We start from the raw sequence: 23421 nt of genomic DNA, 5'->3' as shown, positions 1-23421 counted from the left end.
GATATCAATCAGTCCATTAACTTGCTAGTTTTCTCCCCAGATTTACTAACAAAGGCAATTACTTGTTATATTTATTGGATGCCAGACAATTACATTTTTTACCTGCATAGAACAAAAGACATAAGAAAAACAGAACAGTTGATGTTCTTCATTCCACATTGCTGCAGTCCTAACCATTGGGGTAGTCCGCTGTCCCAGTCGGCCCGAATACCAAAGTATATGGCTGACGTCGGTCAAGGCGCATTAGTCTGACGTCAGGACGTCAGGGTACTAATGCGCATGACCGACGTCATATCCTCAGTCTTTTTTGCCGCATGGTCCGATGCAGAAGCAGTTTTGCGAGTGCAGGTTGGCGTTCTGAAATTTTCTGAAGTCAGAGTTTCAGACCGAATCAAAGTTGGCTAAGTACCCCGTTGTGGAATATTTTGGTTTTTTCTTGCCTCAGTATTTAACCGGATGTCAGAAAAAGTGAATAACTGTATTTCTTGTGGGAAACAGATACCTCATAGGGATTACCATACTTTGTGTATACCTTGTTTAGGGCCTGAGCACGACGTTGTTGGATGCCGCTCTTGTGCTAGATTTAACAAACGCACTATTAAGAGAAGGTTAGACTGTGCCAGGTTAGTTTTTGGGAAGCGTTGTAATTATAAAATGCCGTCGGATGCTCCGACGCCCGCTTCGTCCAAAAAGCGCAAGGACAAAGCAGCAAAGCCTAGAGTGGAAGAACCGACAGTCCCGGACGTCGGTTCTTTAGAAGGCTCAGTGGAGCCGGAGGTTCTGCCAGGAGTTTCTTTGGAGCCTCAGGGAGAGACTTTACTGTTATAGGATGTGTCCTCTCAGGAGGTAGGCCAGGTTGAAGGGGCTTCTCAGGTAGCTGTTCTTCCCTCTCTTCCTAAGGTGGTTAGAGCCTCCCCTTCTGTTTCCAAGGCTTCTTTGAGAGGCAGGCCAGGTTTAACTTCAGTGGGGGTTTCTCCTAGTTCTTCAGGGTCTTTGCCTAAGAAACATATGCTTAAAATGGCAGAGGATTTGATTACTATGATTAGAGGTTCTATGCCCCCTCCTGATAAGAGGCCTAGGGTGGAACCTGAGTTTGAGAGTTTTGAGCAGTGTTCGGAGGCTTCTGAGTCTTCGGCTGAAGACTTGCAGGAGTATCCTCCTTATTCAGATTCTGATGTGGATGATTCTACTCCTTCAGCTTCTCCTCCTGAGGATTTTTCATTTTCAGAGACTCTGCATTCCATGAGGGAGCATTTTAAATGGGAAGGTCAAGATTTCTCTGATTCCAGGAAGAGGCTTAGGGAATTCTTGTTTTACCCCAGCATAGGCCTTTAGCTATACCTCCTGTTCTGAATGTGGTGGAAGATGTTTTGCAGAGGCTTCCCTGAATCCTGATTCTTTGCCTCCTGCCCGGTTAAACCGGATAGGTACTATAGGGTGCCTGAAGCTCATAAGTATCTTTTAAGAGTCCTAGGGCAGACCCAGAAACTGTCTCTCAGGGGCCTAAAGGTGTAAAGGCTTCTGTTGTTAAAAATCCTGTTCCTCCTGATAAAGAGGCAAGGGCTTTGGATAGATGGGGAAAGAAAGTGTATACTTCTTCCACTTTAGCCATGAGGGCGTTGAATTGTCAGTTTCACATGTTAAAATATCAAAATTATCTCCTTTCACAATTGAAGTCTAAGGTGGATGCTCTGGCAGAAGGTATTGAGTGTAAAGAGTTGCAGGATTTAGTTCATGTGTCTGAACAGGTGGGTAAGCATTCCTTGCAATGTGGTTTTAATGCTGTGCAGGCCTCCTCGAGGGTGGCTGCCACTGGTTCTGTTCTTCGTAGGCACGCCTGGTTGAGGGATCAGAATTTAGCTGAGCATGTTAAGACAAGGATTTTGGATGCTCCTTTACAGTCTGATGTGTTTGGTTCGCCTGTGGAAGCAGTTTTAAAGAAAATGGAGGACAAGGCTAAGTCTATGCAAACTGTTAAAGATTTTTTGCAGGTGCAGCCTCCGAAGTTTAGTAGAAATTGGCCTACTAAGGGATGGACATATCCTGCTTATGATTCCCAGTCTAGGGGTAGGTCTAGGCGTGGTAGGGGCAGAGCTCAAGGTTCTTTTAGGCCTAGAACAGGAGTTCACCTGCTCAGACTTCTGGTGAGGGCAGGGGTCAGTCCTTTCGTAAACAGACCCAATGACCTACCTTTTCAGCTGCCAGTACATTCTCGTCTGGCAGCACCTTTGGGAGGAAGGCTGGCTCTTTTCAAAGAAAATTGGGATTTAATTACCCAAGACAGATGGGTTTTGGATATCATTCACCACGGTTACAGGTTTTATTTCCATACCTTGCCTCCTTTCAAAGGCATGCCAGACATTCCTCCTCTACAAAGAAAAGAGGCTCACAAGCAAATTTCTGTTACTCCAAATAGGGGCCATTCAGCCAGTTCCTGTGCCAGAAAGGGGCCTAGGATTTTATTCTCGCCTGTTCCTAGTACCAAAGAAGGGGAACACGTGGAGACCAATTTTGGATTTATCTATCCTCAACACTTATCTGGACATTCCCAAGTTCAAAATGTTGACGTTACAACAGCTTTTACCTCTGCTGGGCAAAGATCACTGGATGGTAACTTTAGATCTCAAGGAAGCTTACCTTCATGTGCCTATCAGACTAAGTTGCAGGAAGTATCTGCGTTTTCGAGCTGGAAATTCTCATTATCAGTTCTCTGCATTGCCCTTTGGCTTATCTACTGCCCAGAGTATTCACAAAGGTTCTGGCTCCAGTGATAGCTTACTTCAGGCTAAAAGGAATTCAAATCTATCCTTACTTGGACGACTGCCTGATTCTGGCTCAAGAAAAGGAAGACCTTTACAGCATTTGGAATATGTGATAGCAGTGCTAAGATGCCTAGGGTATTCTGTGAGCGAAATAAAGTCCAGTCTAGTACCCTCTCAAGACATGTGCTTTCTGGGTGTGAGACTGAATACAGCAGCCCAGATGGCCTTTTAACCCCGGACAAACAAAAGAATCTTTCCATTTACTTCCATCAACTATCTCTTCAGTCCGGGCTGACTGCAAGGACAGTCCTTCAAGCCTTAGGGTTCATGGCATCTTGTATTCTGGTGCTTCCCAATGCCAAACTGCATATGAGGAAGCTGCAATGGTATCTCAAAATGTATGGACACAGCACTGCCAGGATTTGGACACTGTCATTCAAATAATACCTTGCATTCAAAAGGAATTTTTGTGGTGGGCTCAGGAATGTCACCTAAACAAGGGACTCTCTGTGACCCGGCCTGAGGCGAGTCAGATTCTAACGACAGATGCCTCAGACATTGCTTGGGGAGCTCATCTAAATGGAAAGTGGATACAAGACAAGTGGCCTGCCAGACTACAGCATCTACATATCAACATGAAGGAGATGTTAGCAGTCCAGTTTGCATTAATGGCTTTCAAGGAGTTACTTCTTCCAGGGCAGGTGTTGATTCTAACAGACAACACAACTGTCATGTGGTACATCAACAAACAAGGGGGAACACATTCTTACCCGTTGTGCAGGCAAGCAATGATTTTATGGGAGACTGCGCTCAGCTTGCAACTAACTCTTCAGGCAAGGTTTCTGCCGGGAGCACAGAACTCCTTAGCAGATGTGTTAAGCAGACAAATCATGGATCCCCACGAGTGGAAACTGGATCTTCATGTATTTCAGAAATTGACAGTGTCATGGGGAACTCCAGACATAGATCTGTTCGCTTCTCCACTAAACCACCAGCTGCCAAAGTTTTGCACACAGAGGTTTCATCACACGGCTTGGAAAGTGGATGCTCTTTCTTTCAGTTGGAAAAATCTTCATGTGTATGCCTTTCCACCTCTGCCCCTTCTCCCAAAGGTGCTCCTGAAGGTCAGACAAGACAAGCCAAGGATGATTTTAATAGCTCCAGATTGGCCTCGGCAACACTGGTACCCATTACTGAGGAGTCTGGTAAGGAAGCCTCCATGGCCTTTACCTTTGATTCCACACCTGTTGTCTCAGAGGGACGGTCACCTGCTCAATGTCAAGCTTCACTCTCTTCATCTGACAGCCTGGCATATTCTGTTTTGAAACACAGCAGGTCTCAACTTCCTCAACAAGTTTTAAATGTGATTATGGAAGCCAGAAGACCTAGTACAAGGAAAGTGTACGCAGAAAAATGGAAGAGATTTTTATTTTGGAGTGCAGCAAAGAATTTGGAGATTTCTGAGCCTAATTTGAGTGTGGCTCTTCAATATCTTACTGAGTTATTGGACAAAGGTTTGTCTTTCTCTTCCATTAAGATTCATGCTGCAGCAATTTCAGCTCACTATGATTGTGACCCACCATTGTTTTCGCATCCTTTGTTCAAGCAATTTCTTAGAGGGGCAAAGAATATAAGACCCCACATAGAGCTCCTACTCCTGCTTGGGATCTCAATTTTGTGTTGGAGAAACTTACTCTACAACCTTTTGAGCCTCGGCTACTGCTGAATTGAAATACTTGTCATGGAAGACTGATTTTTGTTGGCCATTACTTCTGCAAGAAGGGTTTCTGAATTGCAGGCCCTTATGGCGGTAGAGCCTTTTGATTTTCCATAAGGATAGGGTATCATTACGTACTAATCCTTCTTTTATGCCTAAGGTGGTTTCTAGTGTGGCTTTAAACCAAACTATTCATTTGCCTACTTTCTATGCAGATCCCCAAAATAAGGGGAAAAGATTTTGCACACTTTAGATGTACACAGGCAGTTGCGTTATTATTTAAGCAGGACTAAAGATTTTAGGCAGTCTCAGCAGTTGTTTGTTTCTTTTGCTTTGAGTTCTCAGGGCAAGCCTGTGTCAAAACAAACTATTTCTAAGTGGATTGGGTTTTGCATTGCATTTTGTTATTCCCATCATGGCAAGGAGATTCCAGCTGGGATTAGGCCTCATTCCACTAGGGCTACTGCCACTTCAACAGCATTTCTAAGGGGGGTGGCAACTAAGGATATTTTGGAGGCAGCTACTTGGAGTTCAGTGCATACTTTCTCTAAGCATTACCACCTTCCTCTCTACTCTAAATCTAGGGCTGGTTTTGCCACAGCTATTTTGCAAGGCATGTTGACAGCTCCTGCTTCTTGAATGATTTGCCAGCCTCCCTTACCTCTGCTTTGGGATTCTACCCAATGGTTAGGACTGCAGCAATGTGGAATGAAGAACATAGTACAGTTTTGTACCTACCATAAATGTAGATGTTCGAGGATCCACATTGCTGCAGTCCAATTTACCCTCCTTCCCCTCTGTGTTTAGGGGTGGTTGTGTGGGTGAGGTTATACTCTTCTAGTTTTGTATATATTGTACATATTTTTGGTGCAGGAGTGTTTGCTATTTTTGGTTTTGGCCTTGTCTTTTTAGGGTCTTCTGACATCTGGGGCAAGAAAAGACTGAGGATATGACGTCGGTCATGCGCATTAGTACCCTGACGTCCTGACGTCAGACTAATGCGCCTTGACCGACGTCAGCCATATACTTTGGTATTCGGGCCGACTGGGACAGCGGACTACCCCAATGGTTAGGACTGCAGCAATGTGGATCCTCGAACATCTACATTTATGGTAGGTACAAAACTGTACTTTTTCTTTGCAGACTTGAAATTGGAAAAAAGTTTCCAAAGTAACTTTAGCCAGATGGCTAACTGATTGTATCTCATTTATTTACCTTACCGCAACCACTCTGAGCTTGTTCAACTAGATCCATGGCAAAGTCTTCAGTTTCTTTTCCAGGATGTCCATGGACAACATATGTGCAGCAGCTACTTGGGCTACTCCCCATATTTGTTACTCATCACAAATTGGATCTGGTCTCCAGAGGTAGAGCATAATTTGGTTCAGCTATGCTCAGGAATATCTCCCTTGAGTCCACATGGGATTTTAGGTAGCTGGGGACTCTGTCCTATCAGTTGAGGCTAGAATGAAAATTGACAACATCAGATAAAGAAGTTATGTACTTACTATAATGTTCCAGCTGTGGTGTTCATTTTCATTCTTCCTCAACTCCCCCCACCCACCAGCCCCCATCCTTGGCAAACTTCTGGAAGAATGAGTTTTTAAGGGACATCACTGTTTGTATTGAGCTCCAGATATAGTCTTTTTATATATTGACTGCATGCAGTTTTTTTACCTTCCTTTATCTATGCATAGTAAATATTTTGATGTCCTTCATGGATGCATCTGCAGTCATAACAAATGGGTTGTCCTGTCGTCAGGCAGCCCTTCGGTCGGCCGGATTCCAAAGTCCGGGTCCGGCTTCGGCTGATGTCGCGCTTCACCCGACGTCATCTCTGCTGGTCTTCGGGTATAAAGGCATCAGCCGGCGCCATTTTCCTCAGTCTTTCTTGCCGCGTGGCGCCCGAAGCAGAAGCTGTTCGCAAGTGCCGGTCGGTCAGATCCAGAGATTACTACTACCGAATACTACTTCGAAGACTTCTAAAAGCTAAGTACCCGTTGGGGACTCTTTCTTGCCTCAGCCGATGTCAGAAAAAGTCAATAACTGTTTAACTTGTGGGAAACAAATACCTCATAAAGATTTCCACTCTTACTGTTTGCCTTGCTTAGGCCCAGACCACGACGTAGCAGCCTGCTCGGCCTGTGCTTCCTTCAACCGACGAACGCTTAGGCGTCGGAGTTTGCTGAACAATTTTTCGGCTCAGATTTTGCGTACATTATGCCGTCGGATCCTCCGACTACCCAAATTGTTAAAAAACGCAAAGAAAAAGACCGACACTCGCGGTTTCAGCCGAAACCACGGTTAAGCAAGCCGCGAGTGTCTCGGTTTCGGCCGAAACCGAGAAAACTGGTCAATCTTCAGCCGAATCCATGACTACTACTGAGGCTCCTGCTACCTTACCTGAATCAGCCTCAGAAATTTTGCCTACAACTGTGGTTCCTACTGATCTATCAGACACCATCCCCTTGGATATCTCTACCCCAGCACGTGGTGCTGCTAGGCCTCCTGCAGCCATGTCTATTAAGGCCTTTGCCAGGGCTAAAGCAGCTAAATCAGTGCCTGTTAAACCACCCTCACTCAGGCCCACTTCTAGTTCACAAATGCTTACTCTGGCAGAAGATTTAATATCCTTAATTAGGGGATCCCAATCTCACCCAGACAGGGCCTCTCAGCCACCAGAAAGAGACCTAGAGCAGAGCCCCCCGAGCCTGTGTCCTCTGATGATTCTGCGGATGACTCAGACATTACAGACCAGCCAGACGCTCCTTTTTCCAATTATGAAGATTCAGATGCTGAAGAATCCATTCCAGCTGCCTCTCCACCAGAGGAATTCTCCTTTGGGGAAACCTTACATGCCATGAGAGAACAATTCCAATGGCAGGGACAAGATTTCTCAGATTCAAGAAAAGGCTTAGGACTTTTCTGCACTTACCACAACATAGGCCCTTAGCTATACCTCCTGTCCTACCTGTTGTGGACGGTGCATTTAATGATGTCTGCACTGCACCTGATTCTTTACCTCCAGCCCCTGCCAAACCAGATAGATTTTACAGGGTGCCAGACACTCATCACCACCTATACAAGGCCCCACTTGCAGACCCCGAAACTATATCCCAGGGGCCTATGGCAGTAGCCTCGACCACAGCAAAAACCCTATTCCTCTGAAAGGGAATCCAGGTCCTTAGAGAGATGGGGGGAAAAAAGTCTACACCTCTGCTACTCTCTCAGCTAGAGCTTTAAACTGTCAGTTTCACATGATCCAATACCAAGAGTTTATGCTTGATCAGTTAATTAAAAAGCTGTCCTCTGATGAATCTTTAGATAAGAAATATGTATTAGAAATGGTGAATAACATCAACAGGTTAGTAACCATTCTTTAAAATGTGGCTGTGATGCACTGGAGGCTTCATTTAGATCAGCCATGACTGGCACAGTGATAAGAAGGCATGCATGGTTGAAAGAACAGGTCTTGCCGGATCATGTTAAAGCTAAGCTATTGGCTGCTCCTATGGATAAGGCCAGTCTATTTGGGGAACCTGCCCAGCAGGTAATGAAAATGGAAGAGAAGGCAAAATCTGTACAAACAGTTAAAGATTTCCTACAGGTTCAGCCCCCAATGTTTAGCAGGAACTGGCCTGCCAAAAATTGGTCCTTTCCTGACTCCACAAGATCCCAAAGGGGCAGGAACAGACGCTCTAGGGGCAGAAATCAATCCAGAGGAGGTGCCTACAGAGGACGACCGTGGCAAGGCAATAACCGAGGCACAGATACAACCACTGCCACTACAACAGGACAATCTCAGTGACTTGGCTCTATCTCCGCCTACCAGGGAGCAAATAGCAGCACCATTAGGCGGAAAGTTAGCCTTATTCTCGAAAAATTGGCACTATATTACAAAAGACAAGTGGATTTTGCAAACCATAGACCAAGGCTACCGGTTCCACTTCCACACTTTACCAGTAAAAAGAGGAATGCCAAACCTGCCCCCAAATCAAAAAATAGAAGCCCTGCACCAGATAGCGGAATTAATAAAGATGAGAGCTGTGGAAAGGGTGCCAATAACAGAACAGGGCAAAGGATTCTACTCCAGACTATTCCTAGTACCAAGAAAAGAAAAAACTGGAGACCTATTCTCGACCTGTCCATCTTAAACACATACATCATTGTCCCAAAATTCAAAATGCTGACCCTACAGCAACTTCTTCCCATGCTGGGCAAGGAATGTTGGCTGGTAACTCTAGATCTCAAGGAGGCATACCTGCACGTCCCCATTCGACCAAATTGCAGAAGATACCTCAGATTTCTTGCAGGATCAGAGCATTATCAATTCTCAGCATTGCCCTTTGGCTTATCTACTGCGCCCAGAGTATTCACAAAATGCCTGGCATCAGTAATCGCTCACTGCAGAGTACAGGGAATTCAAATTTATCCATACCTGGACGACTGCCTGTTACAAGCGGACAACGAAAGCAAGCTGACAACAGATTTACAAAGGGTCATTTACTTGCTACAAGCCCTGGGATACACAGTCAATTTTCAAAAGTCAAGGCTGATCCCATCCCAGACAAGAACATTCTTGGGCGCGGAATTGGACACAGTAAAACAGATGGCATTCCTAACTGCAGAAAAACAAAAAGAACTCCCTCTTTACTTCTTAGCATTAACAAAGCAGAACAAACTAACAGCAAGAAAAGTTCTGCAGGCCTTGGGCTTCATGGCATCATGCATAATCTTGGTCCCACATGCCAGACTGCATATGAGAAAGTTAAAGTGGTACCTAAAGAATTTATGGTCTCAACACAGGCACAGCTTAGAAACAGAAATACCACTAATCCCATGCTTAAAACAGGAGTTCCTCTGGTGGGCTCGGGCATGCCAGTCAAACCCAGGCTTACCCTTCCACAAAAGGCCTGCAAACCAAACCATCACAACGGATGCCTCAGACCTAGGATGGGGGGGCACACATGCTGGACAAATGCGTACAAGGACTGTGGACTCAGGACCAGCTGCACCTGCACATAAACCAAAAAGAAATGCTGGCAGTAAAACTGGCAATCCTAAAATTCAGACCATTCCTCAAAGAAGGCCATTTGATGATAAGGACAGACAACACCACAGTCATGTGGTACATCAACAAACAGGGAGGCACTCATTCTTACCCCCTATGCAGAATGACTTTGGACCTTTGGAATCTGGCTCTCAGCTACAACATCCAGTTACAGGCAATATTTGTACCGGGAAAAGAGAACACCCTAGCAGACATTTTAAGCAGAACAACCTCGGATGCTCACGAATGGATGCTACACCCGGACATCTTCAAGGCCATCACAAAGAAATGGGAATGCCACAGATAGATCTATTCGCTTCCCCACAAAATCACCAGCTCAAAAAATTCTGCACAAGGACATTCCACCCACTTGCATGGAAGGTGGACTCTCTATCCTTCAGCTGGAAAGGCCTGACAGCATATGCATTCCCACCTCTTCCCTTGATGCACAAGGTACTACTGAAAATCAAAGAGGAACGTCCAAGGATAATCCTGATAGCTCCGAACTGGCCAAGACAACACTGGTACCCATTGCTGAGGAGCATGTCTCGGGAGAAAATGTGGTCAATACCCTGATGCCTCTGATGTTAACTCAGAACAACTACAACATCATACATCCAAACCTAAAACCTTGCAACTGACTGCCTGGAACATCACATAGCAGTAACTAACCCAGACCTTTCACAAAGGGTTAAAGACATTATCCTTGAAGCCCGCAGACCTTCAACAAGAAGGAACTATGCAGGAAAATGGAAAAGGTTCGTCATTTGGAGTACTGAAAGAGGAAAAGATGTGTCGAACTTAGATATTGCTAACATTCTGGAGTACTTGGCAGAGCTTCTACATACAGGCCTGTCCTATTCCTCCATCAAGATACATGCATCAGCTATTTCAGCAGAATACAGCTTTGATCCTCCTGTCTTTTCACATCCTCTACTCAGGCAGTTTCTCAGAGGGATCAAGAATGTAAAACCTCCTAGGAAACCACCATTACCAGCATGGGACTTGAATTTTGTACTAGAAAAGTTGACACTACCTCCGTTTGAACCAGCAGCAACAGCAGATCTACAACACCTGTCATGGAAAACTGCTTTCCTGCTGGCTATTACTTCAGCAAGGAGGGTTTCGGAACTACAGGCCTTGATGGCAGTGCAACCCTTCCTAATCTTCCATCCAGATAGGGTATCCATGAGAACTAATCCTACATTTATGCCTAAGGTGGTATCCAGAGTGTCTTTAAACCAGGCAATCCACCTACCTACCTTCTTTCCCAATCCACAAAACAGAGGTGAAAGAATAATGCATACCTTGGATGTACATAGACAGTTATGCTACTACCTGGACAGAACCAAAGGTAACAGAAAAACTGACCAGCTCTTTGTAGCCTATGCAACAGGAAGGGAAGGAAAAGCAATTTCCAAACAGACAATCTCCAAATGGATAGGAAATTGCATAAGATTCTGTTACTCCTACCATGGAAAACCAATTCCACAGAACATAAGACCTCATTCTACAAGGGCTACAGCCACTACCACAGCTTTCTTAAGAGGAGTGGCAACCAAGGACATTATTGAGGCGGCTACTTGGACCTCCGTGCATACATTTGCCAAGCATTATAATTTACCTCTATATTCTAGATCCCGAGCAGGATTTGCCACTGCTGTACTGCAAGGGATCCTGACTACACCATAATTATTATTCCTCCTCCCCTAGTTTGGCTATGGTATTCTACCCATTTGTTATGACTGCAGATGCATCCATGAAGGACATAGTACAGTTTTGTACCTACCATAAATGTAGATGTCCAAACTGGATAGCATCTGCAGTCAGGATTACCCTCCCTCCTTCCCCTCTGCGGTACTCCTAGGGTATTTAACCTCCTAATAGCTAGCTGGGGGGGGGGGTCTCTTATGGTGTATTTGTTTGTATATATGTACATACATGTTTATTTTTTGTTTGCCTTCTACTATTTTGGAAACATTGGCATTTATCCAAAATTTAGCTTTCCAAGAGGGCAATTGGCATCTGGGGCAAGAAACACTGAGGAAAATGGCGTTGGCTGATGCCTTTATACCCGAAGACCAGCAGAGATGACGTCGGGTGAAGCGACATCAGCGAAGCGGACCGGACTTTGGAATCCGGCCGACCGAAGGGCTGCCTGACGACAGGACAACCCATTTGTTATGACTGCAGATGCTATCCAGTTCGGACATCTACATTTATGGTAGGTACAAAACTGTACTTTTCTGACAAATCAGCAAACAAGACCGGAGGTAACTTAGGGTTGGTGCATTATGGGTAAGGGAGAAGCTTAGGAGTGTTTGGTTGCCACGAGCTTTAACAATAGCTGAATTGAATCCACACCCATTAGTTGAGAAAGAATGAAAATGGGCATCACAGATGGAATATTAAGGTAAGTATACCTGCCTTCTTATTTTTCATAGTATTAGTTGAAATACGATGACGGTGTCCTTATTAATGATTCCTGTATTTGGATAGCTTCTCCGTTCAGCAGTAGTGCTGTTAGGCAAGTTGTATACATGTGTATTTCTTAACAGCAGTTTAAGTATCGAGTCATGTTTTTTATTCGTTTGTAGGGAGTGTTAGCTCAGTAGTTGGTTGCAGAGTAGGCTTACCAGCCTGGTGCATTCTTTTTGTGCAGCACATGGTGTCATCACATATACCAGCGTCTGTCTCTCTCTCACTCTCACTCACTCACTCACTCTCACTCACTCACTCACTCTCACTCACTCACTCTCACTCACTCACTCTCACTCACTCACTCTCACTCACTCACTCACTCACTCACTCTCACTCACTCACTCACTCACTCACTCTCACTCACTCACTCACTCACTCACTCACTCACTCTCTCACTCACTCACTCACTCACTCACTCACTCACTCACTCACTCACTCACTCACTCACTCACTCACTCACACTCACTCTCACTCTCACTCTCACTCTCACTCTCACTCTCACTCTCACTCACTCTCACTCACTCTCACTCACTCACTCACTCACTCACTCTCACTCACTCTCACTCACTCACTCACTCACTCACTCACTCACCTACCTTAGCTGAATCCAGGTGATATAGGAGAGGGTGGTTCCTTTGTAGATCAGCTGTGAAGGTAAGAACATTCCTGCATTTTTTATTATGTGGCTAACTGACTGAGTAAAGTCTGAGAAAATTGCTGCAATTTGTTTTGCCTCGGCATTGTAGTAGTATAATGTAAATAATTTTCCTTTTTCTTCCAGTGTTTAAGCAACACTCCACCTTTAACGGACTATTTTCTTAAAGGTGAATACTGGGGAGAGATAAATAAAGAGAACCCTCTAGGCATGATGGGAAAAATTGCTGAAGCTTATGGTGAGCTTATTAAGCAGATGTGGTCTGGGAGGCATTCTTACGTTGCACCACGAGATTTTAAGGTAAGATAGGGATTGTATTTTGGTAGAGTAACAGCAGTAATTTTAAGTTGTAGTATTGTGATTTTTTGTTTTAAAGTAGCAATAAGGTAAGTAGGCTTCCACCGAGCTGACACATTTTATTTTTAACATCTGACACATTGTGGCATATTCTGTACTTTTAGGTAGCAGTTACTTTAGATTTTTGCGTTGATAAAGTAAGGGTAATATCTCTTGATTTAATGATATATTTCTTTATGCAGGTGCATCTCCCTATCAGACTTAATTGGATCCTGATGTTTTTTTTCTGCCTTAAAATCTTAGTGTGCTGTACTGTGTTGTCATATGCTCTTACGTTCCATGAAAGCATTAGTTTAGTTTCTGAGGAGTTTTACAACTGAGCAGGAAAAGCAAGTGAACCTCATCTGTCTGATTAAATATTATTTTTTGCACAAAGAAACTGAATTTCGTATGTTCTCTTGGCACAGCAGTAGCATGCCATTGACTTGTTATTTTGGAACCAAACCTTGATCCTTCAGAAAAGAGTGGTGGCTCTGCTTCTGGAGGCGACACCCAAATGAAGCTGCAGTTAAGCGTAAAAAGCATTATTAAAGCAAAGTTAATACCTAATCATATGTTCTGCATGAGATACAGTTATGAAGCTTCGTTGAACGGAATAAGTATTTTGGGAAATCACTAAATTGCATAAGGCACTGTAACTGCTTTTCAGAAATTCATTTGACAAGCTTGGTATTAGATTGTAAGCATTCTTTTCCTTTGAGGGATAATGCATCAGTTGTAGCTGATGTATTTTTGTGGTGGTTGTTAGAGGAAGGCATATAGTACTCGGAGGTAGGTTATAAGACTGACTGTACTATTTTTCCATTTCATTTAATACTTCTGTCTACCTGGTCCACTTGATTCTTTGGCATTTGCCCAAGTTACAGCACCTGCATACCCTGGATCTCCCAATTGTTACTTATCAGGCTACCTGTATTATAACATTTGAGCCCCCTCTCTTCTTGGGGAATCGTCATTGTGTTACTGTTGAGTATTGCCTGAGGAGTGAGGTATCTGATTGTGAGATAGGGATATGAAATTGGAATTTTCATCACTGGTTGCATAGGCAGTAGTTTTCCATGAATTCTCACCCTGGGGTTGGTGAGCTGGCAGCCGGATGCTTCATTTTCCTTCATCAATCCTACCTGCAATCTAAACCCTGTCCCAACTCATTTCACCAGTGGACTGGCTATGCTCTGTAAAGGATTGCTGAAAGTGTCAGTATGAGTATTTTTAAGCAGATTGTTTAATACAGCAGGCACAGTGAGCTGATGCCTGCTTGGGCATCACAGTTTTATTTCAAGTATGATTTTTAAATAGTAGTTTCATATGGAGTAGCTAGCATATAGTAGTTTGACTGCAGCCTTGACCGAGTGAAAGCTGACCAACCTAGGTTGAGGTCAAGTACTGTTTTTGAGAGTTGATGCAAATTCATTTTTCTTAATTTAGGTTGTTTAGAGACTGCAGCTTTTTTTAGGTGGTAGAGGTGGTGGTGGTGGTGGGGGGTGCAAAATAGCAAAAAGAAAACTTTACTTTTATCCTCTTCCCTTTTCTTTAAATTTACATCTGAATGGCAGTGGTGTTGGCTTATTTAGTACCCGAGTTGACTCTTGACTGCAAAGTCCCCATACTTGTGATTATTGTCATCAGCTAACTTTCAGTATGGTCATTTAGAACACCTTTAGTTCAGGCTATGAAAACATTATTTCTCAAGTTTTTCTAGCCTGTTTGCACGGAGTTGTACTCTTGGTGTTCTTTTTCCTTTTTTTAAACTAATTTCAGGTTTTTGCTACAACATTCTCCCCAGTGCTTCCTTTGGGAACCCTACTGTGTGTAATTTTCTGTAAAAGTGGTCTCTTAATAAATGCCTTTTCTAAAAACTCGGTCGTATGCCTGTGGATGGCAGCTTGCACTGGAGTCCCCCCCCCCCTCAGAATCCATTTTTTTTTTTAAATCTGGTCTTACACAGACAGGGCTTTTGCCCTGTCTGTGTAAGATAAAAATGGATTCTGAGGAATCTTATGTTAAATGCCTTCTTATGGAAGAATAAACGTTTCTCATACTTCAAAGCTCCACCAGCATTAGTTCATGCAAACCCATGTAAATGTAGCACTGCTGGTACCATCTCAATGGAAAAATTTTTATTGGTTACAAAGCTGTCATGTTTATATGTACATTACATTTCTTTCTTGAAAACAAAATTATGTTTGGATTTGATTATATTTTAGTGTTGTATATCATCTGCCTTTCTAAAACTTGTTAACTGGTAAGTTGTGGAAGGAACATCTTTCTAAAGACTGTTTTTGCGTGCATGCTCAAACCTGTTTGTTTTCCATTTTTTTGCTTTATTCAGTTCAGCAGAAGTTAGTCTCACATGGATTTATATGTAAAGCAAAGAAACTAGTCTTTTGATAGGTTACCACACTACTTTGTCACTGGTGCACAGCATGCATACCTGTGGGCTATTTAAAGAATCATTAATTCATCTTATTGATGTGGGAGTAAAAACGCATGCACACACGCGCACGCACACACACACACACACACACACAGGGAAGACATGAAGGCTGCATGGAAGGCACCCTTGCTGAGAACTGAACTGGAGATGCAAATGTTATTGTACCACTCTGCTTTAATAAAACAGACTTATAAAGTAGAAAGCTTAAGACATTAAAATCAAATTTATTTAAGAAAAAAATCATGTACTGGGGAAGGAAAAAAAAACACATCTTGTGGAAAAGTCCAATTAGGGTTAGGAATCTTAAAAAAAATGAGTTAAGGTCTTTCCATTTGTGGTAAGAAAAAACAAATCAGCTTGATGAAAAACCTGATGGGAGAACCCGAAGAGGTAGAATTTGAAATGACTTGTACATCTTTTCTATCAGTGACCTGCTACTGAGTTTCATCTTATGGTCGTAAGCTTGAGTTTCTCAAGCTGCAGTTACTTGCAAATTGTGCTGCTGAGGAAGTCACTTAACTAGACAGTGCTCTGAGGTCACCACTGACAAGAACACTTGTGCCTTTTAGACTTTTCTGAGTAACAAGTGGACTTCTTGGCTGTCAGCATGCTTTCAAAGGCTTCTGAATTTGGAAATGCTGCCTGTCAAAAAAGGCATTAGAATAACCATTGCTAGTTTCTGTTACCAAGGAGAAATAAGTATTTTTTCTGATGTAGAGACTGGAAATCCTAAAGGTACCTATTACTTCAGGACAAATTGTGTACTAAGGGAGAGTTTCCCCTGAGTCTCGGACTTTTGCAGTGTGACATAAAACTGTGGCAGAATTGTCACCAGGTTCCTTTGCCTTCAGGACCAGTATATCTATTGACTATTGAATAATGCTGTTTTGCTAAAATAGCACATGCCTTTGCATTAATCTCCAGACTGTGTAGTAAGTAGTTCCTTCCACGATGGTACATTTTAGGTGCCCTGCAAGTCCACCAGATTTTTTTTTTCATTGCTGATCACATCTTGGAAAAAGGTTTCCTTTCCCACTGTCTATTGAAAGGGAAGATCTGAAGCTTATAGTTGCTTTTAGGAAGCTGTGTAGACTGACAGCTAGTGCTGTCTCTATTTTCATTTCTTCAGGATCCCCTCCAGAGCAAGCTGTTTTGGGGGAGGCTGTTTTATGAAATAATTTTGTGGATTGAGTATTAAGGATATGTAATATTTCTGGGAAGCTATTACAGTCTGCTAAGACTGAGCATTTATATAGTCAGTGGTGCCATTTCAGGACTTAATCAGCATTTTAAAAACTACTTGAAGCAAATTAGACTGACAGCCATCTGCTCAGAAGAAAACAGAGTAGATGTTAAGTTGTCAATCTCGCCTTCATTCTTGCTTGATGGGTTCGGACCAGATCCTCGGCTCCGACTCGGCACTTGCTTTAGCTCGAGAACTCCTTTTACCAGCTCGAGGCAGCCCCATATCCCATGATGCAAGGCAGGAAGTACCCAGATCTCGTTTGCCGCTTCGCTTGGGAGGTCTTCTCTTTACCAGCTCCTGGTAAGTAGTTCACATTTGTGATATTTCAAGCCCCTTTTAGTTTAAAACTAATTTTTTGATAGTTTAATTTTAATTCTAACCTTTTTCTGACAGAAATCCCTGTCTCCTTTAATTTTTTAGTTAGTCAATTTTCCCTATCCCATCCCCCCCCCTGTTAGGGTGTGTGTGTTGGTGTTTTTTATAAAATACCTCTTGGTATTTGTTTAATTTATTTTTTGACTGGTGTGTCTGTGTGTGTTGTGTTAGGCACCATGTCTAAGGAGAGGGTTTCAGGTTTTAAGAAGTGTGACTCGTGCTGTCAGAAGATGTCTCTGACAGACGGTCACACTTCTTGCCTGTACTGTTTGGGCCCTCTTCACCTGCAGGACTCCTGTGCTATTTGCCACTCCTTCAGCCAGAGAGTCCTGCAGGAGCGACGCAATAAGTTGATTCTCAGGGGTCTTCTTAAGCCGGAGGGCTCTCCGGCTAAGTCGGCTCCACAGAAGTCAACTAAAACTGCCAAGGCCCAGGCTTCTGTTTCTAAGCCTGCGGCCTCGGCTCCGACTTCGTAGAGTCGAGATCGGCTCGGCTGGAGCCGATTCTGAATCCACAGCTTTGCGCCGATGGCTATCGGTGCGAATCTGTTTGACCGCCGATGTCGGCTCCGATCGGCTCCGACACCCATGTGGCGCAGGCATCGGTGTCGGCTCCGATCGGCTCCGACACCGTTACTGGTGGCTGTATCGGCTCCGGCTGGAGCCGATACATGGCGACGTTCTGTCGGCTCCGCCAAATCGGTGCCGACACGATCAGTAATATGGGCTACCGTGGTGCCTTCCAGGAAGAAGTCCAGGTCTCCTTCCTTGGAGCCGATACTTTCGGCTCGGCCGCCTCTTCTATCGGAACGGAGCCATCGGAGCCGATCTTCAAGGTCATCCAGGTTGTCAGATCATGACCTAGAGAGTGGTCAGTAGATTACTCAAGTCACAGGTACTGGCCCAAATGTTGCACAGTCCGTCTCAGCAGGCGACTGTTGGTCCACACCCGTTACAGTTCCTCCTTCAACTCTACCCCAGAGTTTGGAGTTGGAGTCTACGGGCATGGTTACTGCTACGGCTGGAGGGCGGATACCCCTTCTGTTCCTTCAGCCCCTACTCTTATCTCCTCTTCCTTAGAGGGATTCGGTGGTCGGGCTTCCATGGTCTCCTCCGAGGGGTGAGTGGCATCGGACCCTTGTCGAACCGCTCTTCCCTTGGAGCCTCGGCCTTGGTGAGCTCGGCTCCGACATCTGCCTCGGAGACTTCTTTTCGGTGGTTCCTGGGTTCCTAGCTCTTGAGCGGGTTCTCTCGGACCTGCCTGGGAGGGAGCATTCGAGGTGATGAAGAGTGTACTGGCCACTGGTATCAGTCAGCAGTCTGTTCCCGTAGCTCCTCCCTCTATGGTACCTGTTGACATCTCTGCCACTTCTCTTGCTACAGGTGCCAGAGATCCTCCGCCTCAGGTTTCCCCATTGGGAATTTCCCCTCTTCCGAGGATTCTCCTGATGTTTGGGGATCCTCCTAGGAAGAGGACTTGTAAGAGGAAGCATGTAGACTCCCCGAGTCTGTCACTTGGATACTGACTTTGATGAGTCAGAGGGATCCCTAGATCCCCTCTGAGGATGTCTCCTTTTCAGACATCCTAGAACTTCTCAAACAGAGGAAACTGGCCCACCAACAATCCCTCTGAGGATGAGTCAGTATACCTAGAGGCGTTTGGATCTCGGCCCTCCACCTCCTGGGTGTCTCCGCCTTCGACCCCCTTATGCAGGTTATTGCCTAAAGGCGTGGACAGCTCCTGACTCTGTAGAGCCAGTCCCTAGGAGGCCTTCTAAATTTATCACTGCCCCTAGTGACAAACAATTCCTAACCAAGGGTGTCCCGCTGATGCCATGGTGGTGGCTGCGGCCACCAAAAGGAACTTGCAGATCCTTCCGTGCCCGTCCATCCTCCTAATAAGGACTCTAGGACCATGGATAGGTGCAAGCGGATGTTTTCCTCAGCGACCTTTGCTATCGTCGCTGAATTATCTTTGTCACTTCACCAGACTCCAAAGAGATATCCTGAAGGAGCTGGGAGAAGTAGTTCAGGATCCTACAGCTGCAGGGGCTCAAGAAAAGATTGCTTCGCAGCTAGGAACCCTCAATTCCATTGCTAACTCCTCCATGCGGCTAATATCTTATGCTGCGGATGGAGCGAGTAGAGCCGCAGGCACAGGTGTGGCTCTTAGACGCCAAGCCTGGATGCGGCTATGTGATTTTGCGGATCCCTTTAAGGCGTCCTTCACAAATTCTCCCTTTGATGGGTTAGCTTTGTTTGGCCCTCAGGTGAAGGAGACCTTGACCAGGTGCGAGCAGGACGGCAAGACTCTTTCTGCTGTTGGAGTCCGTTTTTCCACCCCTTCTAGGCCTTATCCCAAAGGACAGAAAGGTGGGAAAATGTGGTTCCGTAAATCCCAAGGAGTCACGCCGGATTCACGTGGTCAGTTTACCCCTAGAGGCAGATGGGGTAACAACAACAGACGCGCTCTAGAGGCAGAGGGGGTCCGAAGAACCAGGGAAACAGGGAGCCTCTCTCTGATAAGCCCTTTCAGCATCCCTGAGGTGTTGCCCGGCTGTCCCTCCTTGGAGGCAGTCGGGGGAAGATTATCACTGTACCCAGAAGCCTGGCATTCCCTCACTCAAGACAGATGGGTACAGTCGATCATATCCAAGGGTTACATAATTCCTTTCGAGGAAAGTCCCTTCCCCTCAAGTTCCCTTCCAGATGTACCACCGCCCTGCCAGTCTATTACTAAGGGACATTGCAGAGTTAGAAATCGCAAAACTACTGCAAAAAAGAGCCATTCAGCCAGTTACAATAGACCATTCAGAGCCCGGAATCTACTCAAGGTTCTTTTTGGTCCCCAAAAAGACGGGAGACTGGAGACCAATATTGGATCTCAGCAGACTCAACAAGTCTGTCAGGAAGACAAGATTCCGAATGGTCACTCTTCAGTCAATTCTGCCCTTCTTACAGAAGGACAACTGGATGTGCTCAATAGATCTTCAGGATGCGTACTATCACATCAAAATTCACAGACGCTCCAGGAGATTTCTCCGCTTTCGGCTGGGGTCCAGTCATTTCCAGTTCAGAGCCCTGCCCTTTGGTCTCACTACAGCCCCAGAGTGTTCACCAAATGCATGGCAGTGGTCACGGCTCACCTGAGGCGTCAAGGATTCCAGGTGTTTCCGTATCTCGACGACTGGCTCCTGTCAGCCACCACCAGGCATCAGCTTATACAAGCCAGGGATTACACAATAGACCTTTGTTCTCATTTGGGCATCTCAGTCAACTTGAAAAGTCATCCTTATCGCCCTGCCAGTCTATTACCTTCATAGGCGCAAACTTAAACACTGTTCGGATGTCAGCTACCCTTACAGAACAAAGAGTTTCAGACATTCAGACTCATGTCAGGATCATTCTGGCCAGCAAGAAAGTACAGGCCAGAATGGTTCTAAAGGTATTAGGTCTCATGGCTGCGGCCATTACTCTTCTTCCCTGGCTCGATTCTACATGCGCCTCCTTCAGTGGATGCTGTTCACGCAGTGGTCATACCAGCAACTCCCAATCGTCACCAGATTCTGGTGACACAAACATGCAAAGAACATCTTGCTTGGTGGATCACATCGTCTCAGGTTCACCAAGGCAGGTGCTTTGTACCTCCGTCCCCGATAGCCACTGTCACCATGGATGCCTCCTGATCGGGTGGGGGTCATTATCAGGGCAGGATGGTTCATGGGACGTGGCAACCGTTCGAGTACCATCTGCACATAAATGTCCTGGAGATGAGAGCAGTGCTTTTAACGTTGCAAGCCCTCAGCGACTTTCTTCCTGTAGGGACAATTGCAGTCCACACAGACAACATGTCTGTAGTTTGGTATATCAACAAACAGGGCGGAACCAAGTCCTACCCCTTGTGTCGAGAAGCGCTCAGACTTTGGCAATGGGCGATCTCCTCTCATCGGTTTCTGGTAGCAACGCATATCCCTGGGAAAACCAACATTATAGCGGACAGATTGAGCAGAGCTATTCTCATGCCTCACGAGTGGTCTCTCAAGCAATCCATAGCGGAAGAGATTTTTCTGGAATGGGGTCGTCCATGTTGCGATCTTTTGCTACTCCCAAAACAGCAAATGTCCAGACTTTTCAGCCTCTTCCCTCTATCAGGCCATCCCCAGAGGCGCTCTGACCCAGGATTGGCCCCAGGGACTTCTTTATGCCTTCCCTCCATTTCCTCTGATCCCTCAGGTGATCCAGAAAGCTACCGTTTGAGAGCCAAATTGATTCTCATTGCCCTTACTGGCCTCGACAAGTTTGGTTCCGTTCCTCCATCATCACCTTTTGGTGCAGCCGTGGCATCTGGACCCAGTGCCAGATCTACTGATTCACCAATCCGGTCAGCTGCACCGGTCAATCCCTTCTCTCAACCTCACAGCATGGTTGCTCCACTTCCTTCCTTAGCCAGGCTTCCTTTGATCTCTAACCCAGTTAGAGATATCATAGTACCTTCACTAAAATCCTCTACCAGGAGGATTTACACAAGCAAGTGGAAGCGTTTCTCTTATTGGGCTAAGGCCCAAAATATTGATCCTTTTACTGCCCCTGTTCAGGCAGTTCTGGACTTCTTAGCAGAGATTTTTCATGCAGGCTCCTCTTCTTCCACAGTCAGAGTTCAGTTGGCTGCTATTTCTAATTTTCATGTCGGGATAGCAGATCATAATATTATGTCCCATAGGCTCTGCAGGGCCTTTTTGAAAGGAATTTTCCTACTAAAGCCTCCAATCAGGAATCCTCCTCCTCAGTGGGATCTAAATTTAGTGCTGACATCCTTGATTCTTCCCCCTTGAGCCAGCTGTTTCTTGTTCCCTGAAATATCTTTCTTGGAAAGCGTTATTCCTAGTGGCTATTACATCTGCCAGGAGGGTGTCTGAACTTCATGCTCTTCGGTTCGACCCCTATTTGATTTTTCACAAAGATAGAGTATCTTTGAGAACTAATCCATCCTTTTGCCTAAGGTTGCTTCAAAAACAATCTGGATCAATCCATTGATCTCCCTGTATTTTTTCCTAACTGTGCAGATAGGGCTGAACAAAAGCTACATTATCTTGGCGTTCACCGTCAGCTTAGATATTATTTGGACAGAACAAAAATTTAGAAAATCTGATCAACTTTTGTATCCTAAGCGGATAATAAAAAAGGCCTTCCTGTTTCTAAAGTGACTTTGTCCAGATGGCTTTCTTGGGTCATCACTGAAATTTATACGATCAGGGGAAAACAGCTGTGCTCAAAACCTAAAGCACATTCAACTAGGAGTTTAGCTACTTCTACAGCCTTTCAAGCTAGACTGCCTTTGGACACTATTTGTGCAGCGGCCACTTGGGCCACTCCTCACACTTTTGTTTCCCATTACAAATTGGACTTGGCCTCCAGGGACAGAGCCAGTTTTGGCTCTACAGTCCTCAAGAGTTTGTTCCATTGAGCCACCCAGGATAGAGGTGCTAGGACGCCGGTCCCATCAAGCAAGAATGAAGGCGAGATTGACAACTTAACATTAAGAAGTTATGTACCTACCATAACGTTCCATGTTAGTTGTCTTCTCTCGCCTTCTTTCTTGCGACCCTCCCTCCTTCCCCCTGGCCTGGACAGACCTTGTATAAGAAACTATTATGCTAAAGACCATTCAGACCTGGTCTCTTTTCCATCTGTAAGTTTCTTCTTCCTTTGGGAAGTATTTTATGCTTGGTGTTATTGCCCTTTGTCAACAAACGAGATCTGGGTACTTCCTGCCTTGCATCATGGGATATGGGGCTGCCTCGAGCTGGTAAAAGGAGTTCTCGAGCTAAAGCAAGTGCCGAGTCGGAGCCGAGGATCGGCTCCGAACCCATCAAGCAAGAAAGAAGGCGAGAGAAGACAACTAACATGGAACGTTATGGTAGGTACATAACTTCTTATTTTATAGATCTTCCACTAACAACAGGACTTAATCTAAAGGTGGAGCGTGGGCTTCTGCATCTCAAACATTACATCCCAGCCAGTACCAAGGAAGGACTGCAGTTGATCTGACAGTGGCACTAGATGAGGTTGAAGTATTTGCCACTTCAAATCAATTTGGTAAGGCGGTTAGCATTTGTCTGTGGTCCACTAAGTGCTGATAGGTTCAGAGTACTTTTGAGCAAACTAGTTAAATGCCATTCACTATGGAGAGCATGGACAGTTATATTATGCCCTATGCTTTGATGCAGTGATTGCCTCCCTGAAGTGATCAACAGTAGCAATAACCATTAAAAGGTTCCACTGATCCCACAAACAACTCTTCCTTGATGTGGAAGCTTTGATTGTGAATCTCTTCTTAAGTAA

At 45.0% G+C, this 23421-nt stretch overlaps 1 protein-coding gene across 1 annotated transcript in view; it reads left to right on the top strand.

The window, feature by feature from the left end:
* LOC122807698 (ubiquitin carboxyl-terminal hydrolase 4-like) overlaps positions 1-23421 on the top strand; it is a 1844759-nt gene that overhangs the window by 498768 nt on the left and 1322570 nt on the right. The window contains exon 5 of the mRNA XM_044078661.1: positions 12792-12965. Coding sequence (XP_043934596.1) covers positions 12792-12965 — 174 coding nt within the window. The remainder of the gene's footprint in view (positions 1-12791; positions 12966-23421) is intronic.

This window comes from Protopterus annectens, chromosome 7.part1, assembly GCF_019279795.1.
Source record: "Protopterus annectens isolate FY-2018-M chromosome 7.part1, PAN1.0, whole genome shotgun sequence".
Classification (NCBI taxonomy): domain Eukaryota; kingdom Metazoa; phylum Chordata; order Ceratodontiformes; family Protopteridae; genus Protopterus; species Protopterus annectens.
This window is presented reverse-complemented; position numbering and strand designations above follow the sequence as displayed.